At 40.1% G+C, this 15,673-nt stretch overlaps 2 protein-coding genes across 2 annotated transcripts; one reads left to right on the forward strand and one right to left on the reverse strand.

Moving 5' to 3' along the window:
* The first annotated feature begins 1,373 nt into the window (after positions 1–1,373).
* LOC311495424 (protein mono-ADP-ribosyltransferase PARP12-like) lies at positions 1,374–4,805 on the forward strand. The gene is made up of 7 exons (XM_084554860.1): positions 1,374–1,972; positions 3,173–3,408; positions 3,524–3,611; positions 3,743–3,873; positions 3,954–3,968; positions 4,009–4,265; positions 4,461–4,805. Exons 2-7 carry the CDS (start codon positions 3,314–3,316, stop codon positions 4,715–4,717), a joined length of 843 nt encoding a protein of 280 aa, XP_084410986.1. The 5' UTR covers positions 1,374–1,972; positions 3,173–3,313; the 3' UTR covers positions 4,718–4,805.
* A 367-nt stretch (positions 4,806–5,172) lies between these two features.
* Positions 5,173–13,698, reverse strand: tbxas1 (thromboxane A synthase 1 (platelet)). Its single transcript, XM_084554712.1, has 15 exons — positions 13,651–13,698; positions 12,006–12,098; positions 11,730–11,873; positions 11,352–11,445; positions 11,046–11,098; positions 10,791–10,887; positions 10,557–10,673; positions 8,324–8,412; positions 8,082–8,230; positions 7,630–7,760; positions 7,182–7,526; positions 6,990–7,078; positions 6,754–6,891; positions 5,914–6,076; positions 5,173–5,571 (listed from the first exon to the last, which is right to left on the reverse strand). Exons 3-15 carry the CDS (start codon positions 11,828–11,830, stop codon positions 5,491–5,493), a joined length of 1,647 nt encoding a protein of 548 aa, XP_084410838.1. The 5' UTR covers positions 11,831–11,873; positions 12,006–12,098; positions 13,651–13,698; the 3' UTR covers positions 5,173–5,490.
* Between the last annotated feature and the right edge of the window lie 1,975 nt (positions 13,699–15,673).

Consider the following 15,673-nt stretch of genomic DNA (forward strand, 5'->3'; position numbering starts at 1 on the left):
TATTACAGTCCTTCACTGTAATGTTACCAAACCAACAAATGAAAGAAAAGGTAAGAAGGCTCTCAATATAAGACAGATACACAGTGCACAGTATAGATCTGGAGACCCCGAATGAATTAATCCTGCGCAATAAATGGACTCTCTGCTGGGCACGTTTGACCACTGATTCAGAGTTCATTTCAAACTTCAGTTGAGAATCAAAAACCGTACCCAGATATTTATAAGAATTTACGATCTCCACATCCTCACCATGAATCCTGCATACTGAGGTATTTGTCCCTTTTTTTCTAAAATCGATGATGAGTTCCTTAGTTTTAAGAACATTGAGGTCGAGAAAGCTGTCGTCACACAAAATCAGGAAGTGCACGTCCGTGGTCTGACTCTGCGCCATGGAGGAGTGACAGCAGAGCAGTATCATCAGAAAATTTAACAAGAAAACAAGTAGGGTTGTTTGGTTATATTTTCGGGCCGAAAATGAAACGATAGCAAGCTGTAGCTACCATTTGTAAAAAGGCTGTAAGATACAGTGGTAACGCAACAAACTTGTATAAGAATATGGAAATTTTTAAAATCCCCCGCCCACCTGGCCCCGACAGACCCCTGAAAAGAAGAAAAAAGTGAAGTAAAAGGGAGAAATGTTGTCTTATTTTTGTATTGTATTGTACTTCCTAAACACTTCCTTATATTATTTATAGTATTTTTTGTGGAGTGATAATTTTGTAGCCTACATCCAAATCCAGAAAGAAGTGCAATGAAGGAAGAGATTTAGTTTTATAATTGTATTGTAGTTTCTGAACACTCTGCCTGAAAAATAATTTGTTTTTATTTGTCCTCAAGTGATCATGTTGTGTTGTTTTTGAACACACTTTTATTGTGATAATAAAGTATTTTCTATTTACTTATAAACTTTGCCCACATTCTATACTGGATTTTAACTGATTAATAATCCAAAAGGCAAATCACAAAAACACTTAAATGTCATGAAAATTCATTCAGATTTAGATTAATTCAGACTGATAATGCATCCACCGTAATTATTAAAAAGTATCGGTATCGGCGATACTAGCCCTGTATTTACTTGGTATTTGATCGATATCAAATCTAGCGGTATCGCACACCTCTAGATTTCAGCTGTCGCCTCGCATCTCAACCGGTTGCTGGGGTTTATATCGCCACCTGCTGTAGTACAGGAGTGCAAAGGCAGGACGCATGCTCAGACCATAGTGGCTCAGACACAGGCTTCTCGATTTGTCATGATTTTTCTTTTTCTTTTTCTATTTTAGTAAAACGAAAAATATACAGGCTTATGTGTATTTTTTTTGTATACACATATTATCTGTTTTGGTGTACATTTTAACTGTGACTTATTTAGATGGACGACGGTCTTGTCATCAAATCTCGCATGTAAGTGCGAGATTGAGGATGGCACAAGCTCACGTGGAGTTTACAAAGCCTTTGGGCAGTAGCTAATAGTAATGTTAAATTGACAAATGACGGATATGAGAAATTGTCTTGACACACACACACACAAAAGACGTTCAGAAGAGGAAAATAACAGGTTGTGGGAAGAGGACGAGATGGGAACAAAATGTTTTGAACTTGCAGCTTTTATTAGAGAAAATGACTCTCTTTTGGATTCATGTGTATTGGTGCAAACTGTGACATTAACAACAACAGCCATGGTTGAAAGTGTGCCGTTTATTTGTACAAATGAGAACGCGAGGAAACAAACACACAAAAAAAGCTGGACAAAACAAAATGACTCTCCAAGTACTACAACCCTGGAAGCCACGTCGTTCGTGAGGATGTCCCCACTGCCCACTGTGGCTCGGTGCGCCACGCAGGACGCGGCTGGTTCAGGTGGCCGGGCTGCTAGAGAGGCCTCCCAAGCGAACGCCTGAATGGACTGAAGGAAGGACGAGACCCTGAGGAGTTTCCACATCGAGACCAGGATCGAGCCCAGTCCTTAACTGTGAGTTATAAGTCTTCTTCTCAACTAAACCTGCTTGTGCTGGCCCTACTATATGATGCTTCTTAAAATATGTACATATATTGTAAGGAGGGTTTCGTTCAGTTTTGTGGCATTGCATACCTTGTACAACTAGCCTGGAGTCACAGGAAGCGGACCCTTTGGAAGCTGAACGCCACCTCTTTCAGTTTGTTCTCCAGGACCCTCCCCAGTCTTAATACAGAACATTAACCTTCTAATGTAAAGACATAATATGAAAAGGAAGACTCAATGTTTCTCACGCAGGAGGCATTCCTTGATGACTAAAGTGTAGGTCTGTATTTCAAAACGTAGCAGATGTGATGTAATGTGGTTACCTGCAATAGTTGGTGGTGTTTTTAGCCTCTTTAGGAGAGAGGGAGTGAAAAATAATCTTTCTGGTTGAAGCCTGCTTCAGTTGCTTCTGTCTCTTGAATCCCGGATCGACTTGTCAGATCCAATCTGGGGCCGATCAGCTGCTTCTGTTGGTGGTTTTGCAGCATGAAGAATCTTGGAAATTGTAACATCCAAAGGACCTAAATAGTTTGAATATAATGCACTGTGTTTTCAGACAAAAACGCCTATTTGAATTATTCCTGTTTCCTGAATATTTCAGTTTACAAGTCATGATTTACTGAGGTTTCGTCAGCTTGATTTCATGGTCAGAGGTAGCCAAAAACTCCAGCATTTTTCTGACTCATTTCTGTCTATAATACGGCTTGTAACTGAGAGATTGTCAATCACTCTATCACTCTAAATCTGATGAGACACAGCATTTGTAGACCCTAAATGCAGCAGCTCGTCTTTTAACTGGGACAAATAATGACAAGATTACATTACATCAGTACTGGCATCCCTACACTGGCTTCCAGTCCATTTTAGGATTCATTTTCAAATTTTACTACTGGTTTTTAAGTGTCTTAATGGCCGGGCACCAGAGCTCTGCGATCAACAGACGAGCTGCTACTGGACCTCCCTAGAACCAGGTTCAGAAACGGGCTCGTTCTGCTTGCACTATTTCGATTCTAAACACAGACACATACCTGGTTATAAAACTAGGAGCACACTTGTGCAGTTGGGTTATTCTTCCTAGACTTATGATGTTATGTACCCACTGTATGCATCTTTGTTCAATGATGACTGGATGAGAAGTCAGTAGTTTTATGCTCTTTGCGTTCTCTTTAGGGTGGTGGTGCAACACCAGCCACAGTCACTTCTGAATCCCTGGAGAATGTGTACCTGGCAGACAGAGACACAGAAATTCATTTCACCGCTGGCCAGCAGCAGTATGTGCTCCACCTCAAAGATGCATCAGGAGCCCAGCGGATGCATCAGGAGAACGTAAAATTCAAAACCAAGAGAGACGTCAGACGGAGGCCTCGCTTCGTGTCTGCTGAGGATGTGGAGATGAAGCTGAAGAGGTGATTTGATTTCCAGTCATATGTTCCTTGTAAACATAACATTCCTGTTTTTGTATATGTCTGCCTCAAGGGACTTCACTAAGACAATAACTTCTGTACTGTATCTTTCCTGCAGTACGCCATCACAGAGCCCCAATTCCTCCAAACCTGAAAGTGTCCCATCACAGTGGGACAAGAATGCACTTCCTGAGTTTGGATACAAGGTATCTTTGAGAGTGTATATTGTGATAAATACTTTCTACATTTTACTGTGTTTTGTTATTTTAATAAACAGGTGCATAGTGACGTTTTTCATTAATGAGTTACTTATCTGTACTTCATTTTTCTCTTTCAGCTTGTTCAACTCTCCAACGACGCGAATGAGTACAACATGGTTCAGATGTTGTTCATGCGCACCATGCCTCAGAGTAAAATTAACAGCATCCAGAGGATCCAGAACCCCTCCCTGTGGAATCTCTTTCAATGGTAATCTATTTATTGGAGGCAGTTTTGGCCAGTTAGATAGGAAAAGTGATATTTAGTGTTAACTGTGAAACCTTTACCAGTAGAAGTTATCAAAGGTAGAGCAACTGATTGAGGTCTCCATTGGTCTTCTCCTAGATTAGCTGTTTCCCCTATCTTTATGAAGACCAAATCTTCCCTCTGCTGCAGACGGAGGAGCCATATGTCCCCATATGTAACATTCTCGCATATTTTTTACTCCAGGCAGGAAGATCAGATGAAGAAAAGGGGTGGAGGGAAGCTTGTGAATAAGCTACATTTGTTTCACGGGACGGATGAGTCCCTGGTTGAGGCCATCTGTGAGCAGAACTTTGACTGGAGGATGTGTGGTGTCCATGGCACGGCCTACGGCAAAGGGGATGCAATGCAGCCTCCTTATCCATTCTAGTTATACGATGAATATATAGTTTACAATGCCAAGAGCTGACAAGCCATGAAAGAATTATTTTTTTCCCCCAAAAAAATACAGATTTCAGTATTTTGCTATATTAAAAAAAAGAACCAAACACTGCTTTTCAATGTCATTAATAAAACTTCATTATATTTTTTAGGAAGCTACTTTGCCAGAGATGCATCCTACTCAGACAACTATTCTAATGTCAAAGGAAACCGAAACAAGGTCATGTTTGTTGCTCTGGTCCTGGTGGGGGACTACATCAAGGGTAGCAGCAGCTACGTCCGACCCCCTCCAAAAGGAAGAAGCAAAACTCTGTACGACAGCTGCGTTAACTGCGAGAAGGACCCCAGCATATATGTCATCTTTGAAAAGCAGCAGATTTATCCAGAGTACATTATCAACTACTCGTAAGTCGTAATGCTGCACTCTCTATCATAGTCTGATTATTTGATGCACTTTAGATTGAACAAAAAAGGTTCATGGTGTTTTGCAGCAGAGGGGGAAGAAATTACATTAATTTTGATACAATAGACTTCAAGGTGATCATAATCAATTATAATGTCTGCTATAGTGTTATTATATGATACTGTTAAGAGGTTTGATGTATTGCAAAGCACAATAATGAAACAAGAAAGAAGGATCAAGTTGGAAGCAACTCAATGAGATGGTGTCAGAAAATACTTGTTGCACTGCACAGTCTTACTGTGTTTATTATGTTTTGTTTTTTGACATGGGAGCTAATGGGTGCTGTTAATAATGATAATACTTTATTCATATACGAAAATGAAGTGATTGTTACCAAATAAACACATTACAAAAAAGCTAGGCCCATTTCACTCATTTATTTTTCACACAAATCATATTATTGCTTTTTGGATGACAATGAATTTATCGATAGGGAGATAAGAAGGAATGTAATATATATTCTATTACATATATATATAAATATCTGATTATACAGGTAAAGAGCACTTAAACCACTGCAGTCATATCATCTATCGTTACAGCTGCAATGCTATAATTATAATGTTACCTTGGCCCACTTGGTACAATAAGGTTTGATGAGTAACTGGTAATATTTAGTTATAAATCAAGAATAAAAAGACAGAATCACGCTTAAAAGTGAGCCAGCGATTGTACAATTAGTGGTGAGTTTCTAATAATGTGACGGAAGAATTTACTCCTCACATATCTCTTTTTGTGATTTTCACATATATGCCATTTTTGGGTCCAAGGGTGCTTGATGACTTTAACTCAAGAGGAACCTGAAAGATGGAAAAAAAAAAAAAAACATATTTGTGTAAATGTACAATTATTTTCAAAATCAAATATGGAATAAGATGACCAGTGAAACAGTGTCTTTTGGCAAATTGTACACATTTCGGTTGTCCAATAAACAATAAAGCTGAATTTGTAATTATTGGTAAGCAGTGTACTGTACTAGCAGCTTTTGGCCATTCCTACATTTACCCTTATCTTTACGAAAACACACTCTCTGTACTGACCAACTAATAATAATAATCTTAAATGTGTTCATTAACAAATGATTGTATATTTTACTCTCAACCAATATTTTTCTCTTTTCCTGAGAATCTGCTTCGTCTTACCTTGGTCTCAGAGCAGGCCACAACGTTGAACTTGCGGAACAGGTGCACCAAAGCCATCCTCATTTCCAGCTGGGCGAGCCTCATTCCCACACAGTTACGGGGACCGGCCCCGAATGGAAGGTACACGTACGGATGTCGTTTGGCTTTAGCCTCTGGTGTAAACCTTAAATACAACGTGAAAACCCCCTTGAAACAAAATCTCTCTCTGTCTGTTTTATACACTGGCATTTTACAGTAACTGAAATAAAACCAGTCTACCCAATCAGGCCTGAAACACAATGGAAGAATTACACTAAGGCAGTCGCGTTCACAACTTACCCAGCCTGGCGTATCCAGACTCAAACCCAAGCATGCAATTGGATAGTTATACAACCGAGTCATTCTGTTGCAAACAAACTCAAGTCCATGGCGCTCAGATGACGGGTACAACTATGTCGCGGATACTCTCCTGTCCCAAATCATTTTATTAGCCAGACAGATCTTTTGTGTGAGTCGGAAGTTTGTCTGTCTTCCAGGCTACAACTGACCAACAGGAAAACTGATTATGCCTTATTGAAGTAAACAAATGAACAACCTCAACGGATGATTAAACAGCAAAACAAATCTGGTTTCACTGCTGCTTTGGTGTGGACTCACAGCTCTGACCTGATCTTCGATCAGCTTTTACCAAGCAAATGTACAGAGTCAGCCAAAGGAAGCTATTTTTTAGGCTAGCATTTATCGTTATGATAAGTACGACGTACTAAGTAAGTATATTTTGTATGGGTGTTGTCAATTTCAACTACCAAGTTGATTGAGAGCGGTGCAGACTTCTACAAATTTTAGACAAAACTGAAAAACCTCTCAGGGATGAACTTCTCAGGCTCCGGCCAGTGCTCTGGGTCATAGTGGAGAAAGCTGGCTGGGATCTCCAGTGTCAATCCTTTGGGAAGGAAGAGGCCATTCACCACACAGTCTTGGTCGACTTCACGTGCAAACCTAAGCGGGACAAGACGCCATAGAAAAGGTGAATCCCTCATTCTCTACACACGACTACAATCGTAACAATGAATGAGAGCTATAACGTCTTCTTTTACCTGAATCCAGGAGGGTAGAGGCGTAACGCTTCACTTATAACCATGTCCAAATACTTCAGCTCCTGTACATTTGCATAATTTGGTGAGTCCTGCAACAACAAGTAGCATGAGATAAACCGCTGTCCTCAATGGTCAGCTCATGTCACAAGAACAGGAAGCACAAAAGTTCCCAGCAGAGCGCAGCACACTCACATATTTGGTGAAGAAATCATCCACTTCTTCTTGCACTTTGCGCTGACATTCAGGATTCAGTGCCAGCAAGTAGCAGGTGAACCCTAATGTGTTACTGCTGGTTTCGTAGCCTGCCACAAGAAAGACAAAAGCCTGACCCACTATCTCATCCTCAGTGATCATTTTTTTCTGTTGGCCCCTGGCGGACGGCTCCTGTTGCCGTGGATGGCCGTCGTCCTGATCCGAGGTCGAGGGCATGTTGTGATCAATCTCATCACCATGGTTCGCTGTGTCAAAGTGTTCCAAAGACACGGAGTCTTTGCTGGTTCGAGCATTTAACATCAGCTGAAGGAAGTCTCTACGTCTCTAAAATAATAATAAGAATTTAAATGACTGTATCTATGTTGCACAGTATATTAAGACACTTTAAAATTTGTGCTTTTTTTGCTTTTTTTTTTTTAAACCAGACCTGCTCAGAAGGCTGTTCCTCTCTCTGTTTGATGATTTTCTGAATGGTGTTGATGAAAAAGTGATTCATCTCGTCCCGTCTTTTGTTGGGGAGGATTCCCACAAGAGGAGCAGCTATGGCAGGAAAAGCAACTGGACAGACAAATATTAAAATGTGTTAACCATCTTGAAATGCCAGTTCTATACATGAGCATATACAAGGACCAATGATGTTGAAAAAAACCTTACAAAAGAATTTTGTTTCGGCTTAATTTCCCTATAGCTAAGCCTAAGCCTAAAAATACTTGGAAAACCCATACACTAGACTGCCATAGTCACCACTTAAATCTATGTCAGAGATGACAGTCTGGTCTATGCTTAAAGAATATTGAATTTGTATGTCTTCGTTGTCTTCTTCTATAAATGCACTACATAAATCTCTTTCTTTCTCTTCAGTAAGAAATAATGACTGACTGAAAAACATGAAGATGGGCCTGAAGAAAGACATGGAGAAGAACATCTGTGCGTGGCGGACAAACGGATCGTCCGGGTTGTTCTGTGAGTCCACTTGAGTTCCAAACGCCACAGTGGCAATAACATCCATTGTAAAGCAGCCAAAACACCTGAGAGAAAAATAAAACCAAACAAACAACAATAAGACACAAGACAGACAGTCATTTAAAATCATTTTTATAACCATAGGTACTTGTGATTACTTGTGGATGTCAAAGGCCTCCCCTGACTCAGCGTGGACATTCAAGTTGTTCATGAGGGCATCAATCGCTGTGTTGATAAGCGGCACCATCTGCACACAAATACAGAGATAAAGGCCCCGATCAGACCTCGCCGCGACATCTGACCTGGGCAATGTGAACGCAACTGACCAGCACTGATATGCGCTCTCAGTTCGGCACTCTGTACGCAATTGAACACCACTATTCTTTGGGGTGTTGCGGAATATTGCAACTGCCGCTACGTATAATAGGTCGCTACCGCTGTATCAGAACCATGAACAGCTGTTTGTTGTGTTTTAAGTTATTTATTCTGTTAATTCGTGTTTAGATTTATTCATTATTTGGTTCACAGCTACAAGAGCAGAACAATTTAAAAGGCTCCGTTATGGCCACTGCTATTACTGTGCCTGTTGTGATGTTCCCTCTCAGTTGTCAGGTATGCAGATGTGCCTGTGCTGTTCCTCGTCTGTGATTGGATAAGCATCACCATGCCCTTTGATGGACGGTCATCTGATTGGTTCTGAGCTCTATTTAAATACCGTGCTGACATCATTCTGCCAGAGTGGAACTGGACTTGGACAGTTTGACTGACTCTGGTGTTTGCCTCTGTGTGTATTTTGTGCTTATTGTTATTGAAAATGACCGTTTTAAGTATTTAGTTATCGAGAACTTGAAACACTGTTAAGCCTAAGAGCTAGCTAATATTTGTATAGAGACATTTCGGTGGGGTGTTTATTGATGTGTTTTGAATTAGGAGTAAAGTTTTCCTTTTGATCATCTCTGAACTTTATCATCACTGAAAACCAGTTAAATCTGGTTTAATGTTGCTTCCTTCATCCCTGAGCAGAACTGAGTTGTAACATTAATTCAGGCTCATCTGGGATCTCCAGGATCAATTTGGGATAATTTCACCCAGGTACAGGATATTCTTTTACCGGCAAATTTAAAAGTTGAGGTAGGTTGTTTTGTGCTTAGCGAGTTGAGTGTGTAATTGAGGTGTGCAGCTGCAACTGATTGCTGCCGTTAGCCATCATGACACTGTCTGATCTTGAGCAGTGTTTGGCTAATTCCTCTCTTGATAATGTGTGGAAAAGATTAGTTGTTGCAAATAGTAGTTGCAATTTTGGTGTCTTGCATGCAGAGCAAATTGTGTGGGGGAAAAAAAAATGGCTCAAGTCCATATAAGTAAATCCAAGTAAATTGGTGGACTTTGAACATGGTTGTGTTGCAGATGCAGTTGGTTTCTGTTGCTACTGAGCTGGCTGAAAATACCGCAGAGTTTGATGAACAGTCTCGGCTATTCGTGACATTGACGGTGTTTTGTCTGATATCTTGTTTGCTCCAGTTTTTGCAGAGGAAGCTGAACTAAGGAAGGGGGAAAAAATGCTGCTCAGAGCACACTCGGCATTAGTTTAGTATTTTGCAAGTACGGTAAGTGCTGATAAAGCTAGTCATGGAACCATTGCGTTCTTTCATTGATCAGGATGTGCTTGTGAGTAAATGTCAGTCGGTTACATGGGTAACTCGGATTGGAACGTGAAAGTCTGTAGTCCGGACCTGGACGTATCCGTTGATCCGTAAGCACTTATTTTGGCCTGGATTAAAAAGTACTGTCATAGCCGTCACATGTGCCAGGTGGTTGGCAAGCCTATTCAGCTTGTCCCTCCTGCTCCACTCCATTCCTGCCATAGGAGAGCCTTTTGAGCGTGCGATTATTGTGTTGGTTCTTTGCCTCGTACAAACGGTGGTAATCGTTTTTTAACATAACAGGCTCTCATTAGTTATGAACAGATAGGACTTGGATGAGCTTTTTCCTATTCAGGAGATCATTTTATAATGGCAGTTGTGTGTTTTTGAATGATTGAGGTAAAATGCTGCTTATGCAAGAGCACCACTGCTGAGTAGATGGTCAGGATGCATTGTGTTCACACTACCAAAGGAACTACCACCTCCAAATGTGCTCTGAGATCGGATCAGTCAAATGCGACCTCATTGAATCCTGGATATGTTCACATGTGTACTTTAAGCTGCCCATTTACCATCAGATTGCCCAGAACGGATGTTAATGCAACCTCTGAACGGAACCAAAGTCACATACTTGGGATGATTTGGTTCCACAAAGACAACAAGTACTAACTAAACAGCAGAAATGCTGTTATGGGTCAAAATATTAATAAACACGCAAACAAATAGTATCAGAACATTACTGTCTCACTTCTTTCATCTTGGCAGCACTGAAGGTAGGGGTAAGGATGCTCCGTACTCTCTTCCACTGTTCACTTCTAAGCATGAGTAGAGAGTCACTCATGGGCTTGGTAGCAAAGCGAAAAGCCTGCATAGAAAGACAGAAGAATAAAAGCACAAACCTCTGTTAAACCTATTAAAGCTTGTGTTGGAGTCACAAATAAGCACTTAGTGTGCAGTTACATGCTTTGATTAATGTCCCTACCATTCTGTTTGGGAAGCTACTGAAGTCCTTGACCATCACTTGTCTGAGCATATCAGGGTCACCTATCACCACAATGGGCCTCCGTCCCAAATAATACCTGAAACATACAGCGTGTACCAAATGTGTGGAATCAACAAACCCAAATGCTGACGAGCCAAGTGTACACTTTATTGCGCAGTGTGGAGAATTAAAAACTGTAAAATGTTCAGACTCTTGTTTTATCAGGAGCTGATGTAGAAAGTATATTTTACTTACCCACAAACTCTGCCATGTGTATTTATAAGATCAGTGAGAGGTCTGAAAAAGCCCTGAAAACAATGTTAAAAAAAACATGATCAGTCTCAAAACAATCCCATGTTGGGGTCAACCTTGTATTTGGACAGCTACCTAATGTAAAGCACAGAAAAGTTAACATCATGGCAGCTCACGACTTTGTGACAGCTGACGGCCTAATAAAAAGGATCTGCAAAAATGTTTAAAGTAGGAATAAGTCCCAGCTGGACAAAAATGAAGAAGATGTTGGATATTATTCCAATTTTCCTATGCTATATGGTATCTTACCTCGCGAAACAAGAATAAGTTTCCAAAGAAAGGAACTGGCTTCGGATGTTTGATGCCATATCGGGAGAGGAATGAATATGGGTAGATAGAATACCTGGATGCAAAAGGGTACAAATGAGAAATTAATGTGAAGAATAAAAGATAAAACATTAAAAGGGTATACACACAAGATTCACCCAAATTCTGTCTTAGATTCATTCATACAGTCTTTTCCCATATCAGCTCTACAGAATATGTCTAGAAGATAAATGTAACCAGGGGCGGAGTGGCAATCGGTGCGGTCAGAATTTTCCCGGTGGATTTTAGTGCCCCACTCCGCCCCTGAATGTAACTTGCTTAATTTCCACCTCTGAGAAAAATCTATGGGCATTTACTTACCAGTAGAGGAGGCCCAGAAAAGTGAGGAAGAGGCTGAGTGTCACTGACAACCCGCTGGCCTTGACGTTGAATACGCTTAGAAAGTCAGCCACAGCCTCCATGGTGGAGGAACAGTTCCTTACAATCAACACAAGGCAAAGGCTCCTGGAGGGACAGAAAAATGCTTTTATTTTTAATTTTTTCACTGAATTCAGGCTCCAACAACCTTGACTACTTAACTCGACACAAAACTGCAAGAAAAACCCAAAGTAGAGGGAAAAGTAGTTCCACACTTACGCAAATTGACTGCTCCCAACTGTAACTGAGCCGGACTGTTACAGTGAATTTAGTCTCATTGTTGGTTGATGGTCAAAGAACTTATGAGTTGTTCTTGAGAAGAGAAGAGACAGCATCAGATGCTAAACTCTAGCATGGCAGCACTGTTTTCTAATGCATTTACAAGTTGTTTCAGCACATATAGAGCTATAAAACTAAACAACATAAATTTCAATCAATCGTTAGGCTCTAAGCGGGTGGAAGCAAACTTTAGTGTTGCATTACAGCATGTTTTGCATGGATCACATGCATGGAGTCTGCTTGTTTTCCCTGTGTCTGCTGTGTTTGAATGGTGACCCTCTACAGGATAATAGAGATGTATTTCTAATTACAATAGGCACAAGCCATTAAGCTAGTTAATGACTGAAAAACATATTTCCTAATTATGCAAAATAGATTTGCGCATTTGTTGGAACGGTATAATTTAGTAAAACTTTAAGTTTGAAATGGGGTTTTCATTCACAGATATTGTATCGACTAATAATCAATAGATTAATCAAAGAAATAAAAGTCAAAGCCCTATTCTGAATACATGTTTAGGTCGACTTTGTTATCAAGTTAGCCTGCCCTAAGGTTTTGAATTGTGAGGAAAACAATAAATCACACACGACAATGACTAAACATCCCATTGTGGACCATGATCTCTGGCTATTGATTATCCCAACACTTTTGTTTGAAGCTTTGGGTGCTCACCTTTCCCCTATATCCTCCTGACTACCAGTAGGTCAAATTTGTCCTCTGTGGAGGACATTTGCAGAACTGAATATCTCCCACCCCACTGCGTACTACTGGATTAATGCAATTTGCTGTCTACAGAGGACATTTAGGGGTTTGTCAGTGATACCTGACTGTGATGGTACGATTCTTTCTCATTATTAAGGAACATGTCGTCCATCAGTTATGCCTATATGATATCTTAAAAATAAAAATGTTTGTTTCAAAAAAGAAAAATGTTTTCAGTATCATAATTACCTTACAAAAATTGGGGAATTTAAAAAGAAATGTGACTGTATTTTTTTTCCTGGTAGTCAGGACGATATTATTAGTATACAGATCCATATATATTCAGAAACACAGAAATAGAACAAGATACAACACACAAAATATATACAAGTTACCATGCCATAAATGTTATAACTATCTAAAATGTCCATGGAGAATGTAAACAGACTGAGTAAATTTACTCATACAGTCTGTTTCTAAACAGTGACTAAATGAGAATGTAAACATTCTCATTTAGTCACTTAAGTGACAAAAGTGCAAATGTAAACAGTAAACAGGTTACAGGGATTATATATTTTATTATACACACACACACACACACACACACACACATATATATATCTATCTCTCTCTCTCTCTCTCTATATATATATATATATATATATATATACGTACGTATATACGTATTTTTACCACATAAAAACAACAACAACAAACTAGTCAAACCGGTTTGCGAATTTAAAATCCACAAGCTAGCGTGCTAACAATACATAACAAGCTGGCAACTCGTTATAACTAAACGTTAACAGTAAACCCACAGTTATACCTGCAAAAGGTTTGCTCGGCTGTGTTATTAACTGGATATAAACGCAGATACACTCACCTCTCGTAACACACACTTCCTCACCACTGATGATGTCTTGTGATAGATTTCAGCTGTCGCCTCGCATCTCAACCGGATACTGTTGTATATCGCCACCTGCTGTACAGGAGTGCAAAGGCAGGACGCATGCTCAGACCACAGTGGCTCAGACACAGGCTTCTCGATTTGTCAAGATTTATTTTATTTTTTATTTTTTTTAGTAAAACGAAAAATATACAGGCTTATGTGTAAAAAAATTTTGTATACACATATTATCTGTTTTGGTGTACATTTTAACTGTGACTTATTTAGATGGACGACGGTCTTGTCATCAAATCTCGCATGTAAATGCGAGATTGAGGATGGCACAAGCTCACGTGGAGTTTACAAAGCCTTTGGGCATAGCTAATAGTAATGTTAAATTGACAAATGACGGATATGAGGATAATTGTCCTCATATCCGTCGGATAATTGTCTTGACACACACACACACACACAAAAAAGAGGAGGTTGTGGGAAGAGGACGTGATGGGAACAAAATGTTTTGAACTTGCAGCTTTTATTAGAGAAAATGACTCTCTTTTGGATTCATGTGTATTGGTGCAAACTGTGACATTAACAACAACAGCCATGGTTGAAAGTGTGCCGTTTATTTGTACAAATAAGAACGCGAGGAAACAAACACACAAAAAAAGCTGGACAAAACAAAATGACTCTCCAAGTACTACAACCCTGGAAGCCACGTCGGCTCTCTGGCCGCATTGAGTCATGGTTTTACAACTGGTGCGTCCATCCTGATGTCTGCGAATTCTTTTTCTTTCGTGAGGATGTCCCCACTGCCCACTGTGGCTCGGTGCGCCACGCAGGACGCAGCTGGTTCAGGTGGCCTGGCTGCTAGAGAGGCCTCTCAAGCGAATGCCTGAATGGACTGAAGGAAGGACGAGACCCTGAGGAGTTTCCACATCGAGACCAGGATCGAGCCCAGTCCTTAACTGTGAGTTATAAGTCTTCTTCTCAACTAAACCTGCTTGTGCTGGCCCTACTATATGATGCTTATTAATATATGTACATATAGCCTATTGTAAGGAGGGTTTCATTCAGTTTGGTGGCATTGCATACCTTGTACAACTAGCCTGGAGTCACAGGAAGCGGACCCTTTGGAAGCTGAACGCCACCTCAGTTTGTTCTCCAGGACCCTCCCCAGTCTTAATACAGAACATTAACCTGCTAATGTAAAGACACAATATGAAGACTCAATGTTTCTCACGCAGGAGGCATTCCTTGATGACTAAAGTGTAGGTCTGTATTTCAAAACGTAGCAGATGTGATGTAATGTGGTTACCTGCAATAGTTGGTGGTGTTTTTAGCCTCTTTAGGAGAGAGGGAGTGAAAAATAATCTTTCTGGTTGTAGCCTGCTTCAGTTGCTTCTGTCTCTTGAATCCCGGATCGACTTGTCAGATCCAATCTGGGGCCGATCAGCTGCTTCTGTTGGTGGTTTTGCAGCATGAAGAATCTTGCACATCCAAAGGACCTAAATAATTTGAATATAATGCACTTTGTTTTCAGACAAAAATGCCTATTTGAATTATTCCTGTTTCCTGAATATTTCAGTTTACAAGTCATGATTTACTGAGGTTTCGTCAGAGGTAGCCAAAAACTCCAGCATTTTTCTGACTCATTTCTGTCTATAATACGGCCTGTAACTGAGAGATTGTCAATCACTCTATGTAAGTTTACGGAACATCAGTGGAAATCTGATGAGACACAGCATTTGTAGACCCTAATAGAGTTAAATAAAACTGGGTATATCACAATTAATAGCTATGATAATAATTATAATTGAGCTCATAAATAAAATAAAAGGTAGACTGAACTGGCTTTAAAAACATTAAGGCTACGATATGAGTACAGTGAAATAAGTGAATTAAATAAGGTAAGTAGAGCATGCATAATCAAAAACCAGGATGAAGACCGGTTATAAATTTCAGTGCTTCCAGCTGCTCTCGGTTTCTCGGGGCAGACTGTTCCAGTGGCTCGGAGCAT

Source organism: Chelon labrosus (genome assembly GCF_963514085.1).
Source record: "Chelon labrosus genome assembly, chromosome: 11".
Classification (NCBI taxonomy): domain Eukaryota; kingdom Metazoa; phylum Chordata; class Actinopteri; order Mugiliformes; family Mugilidae; genus Chelon; species Chelon labrosus.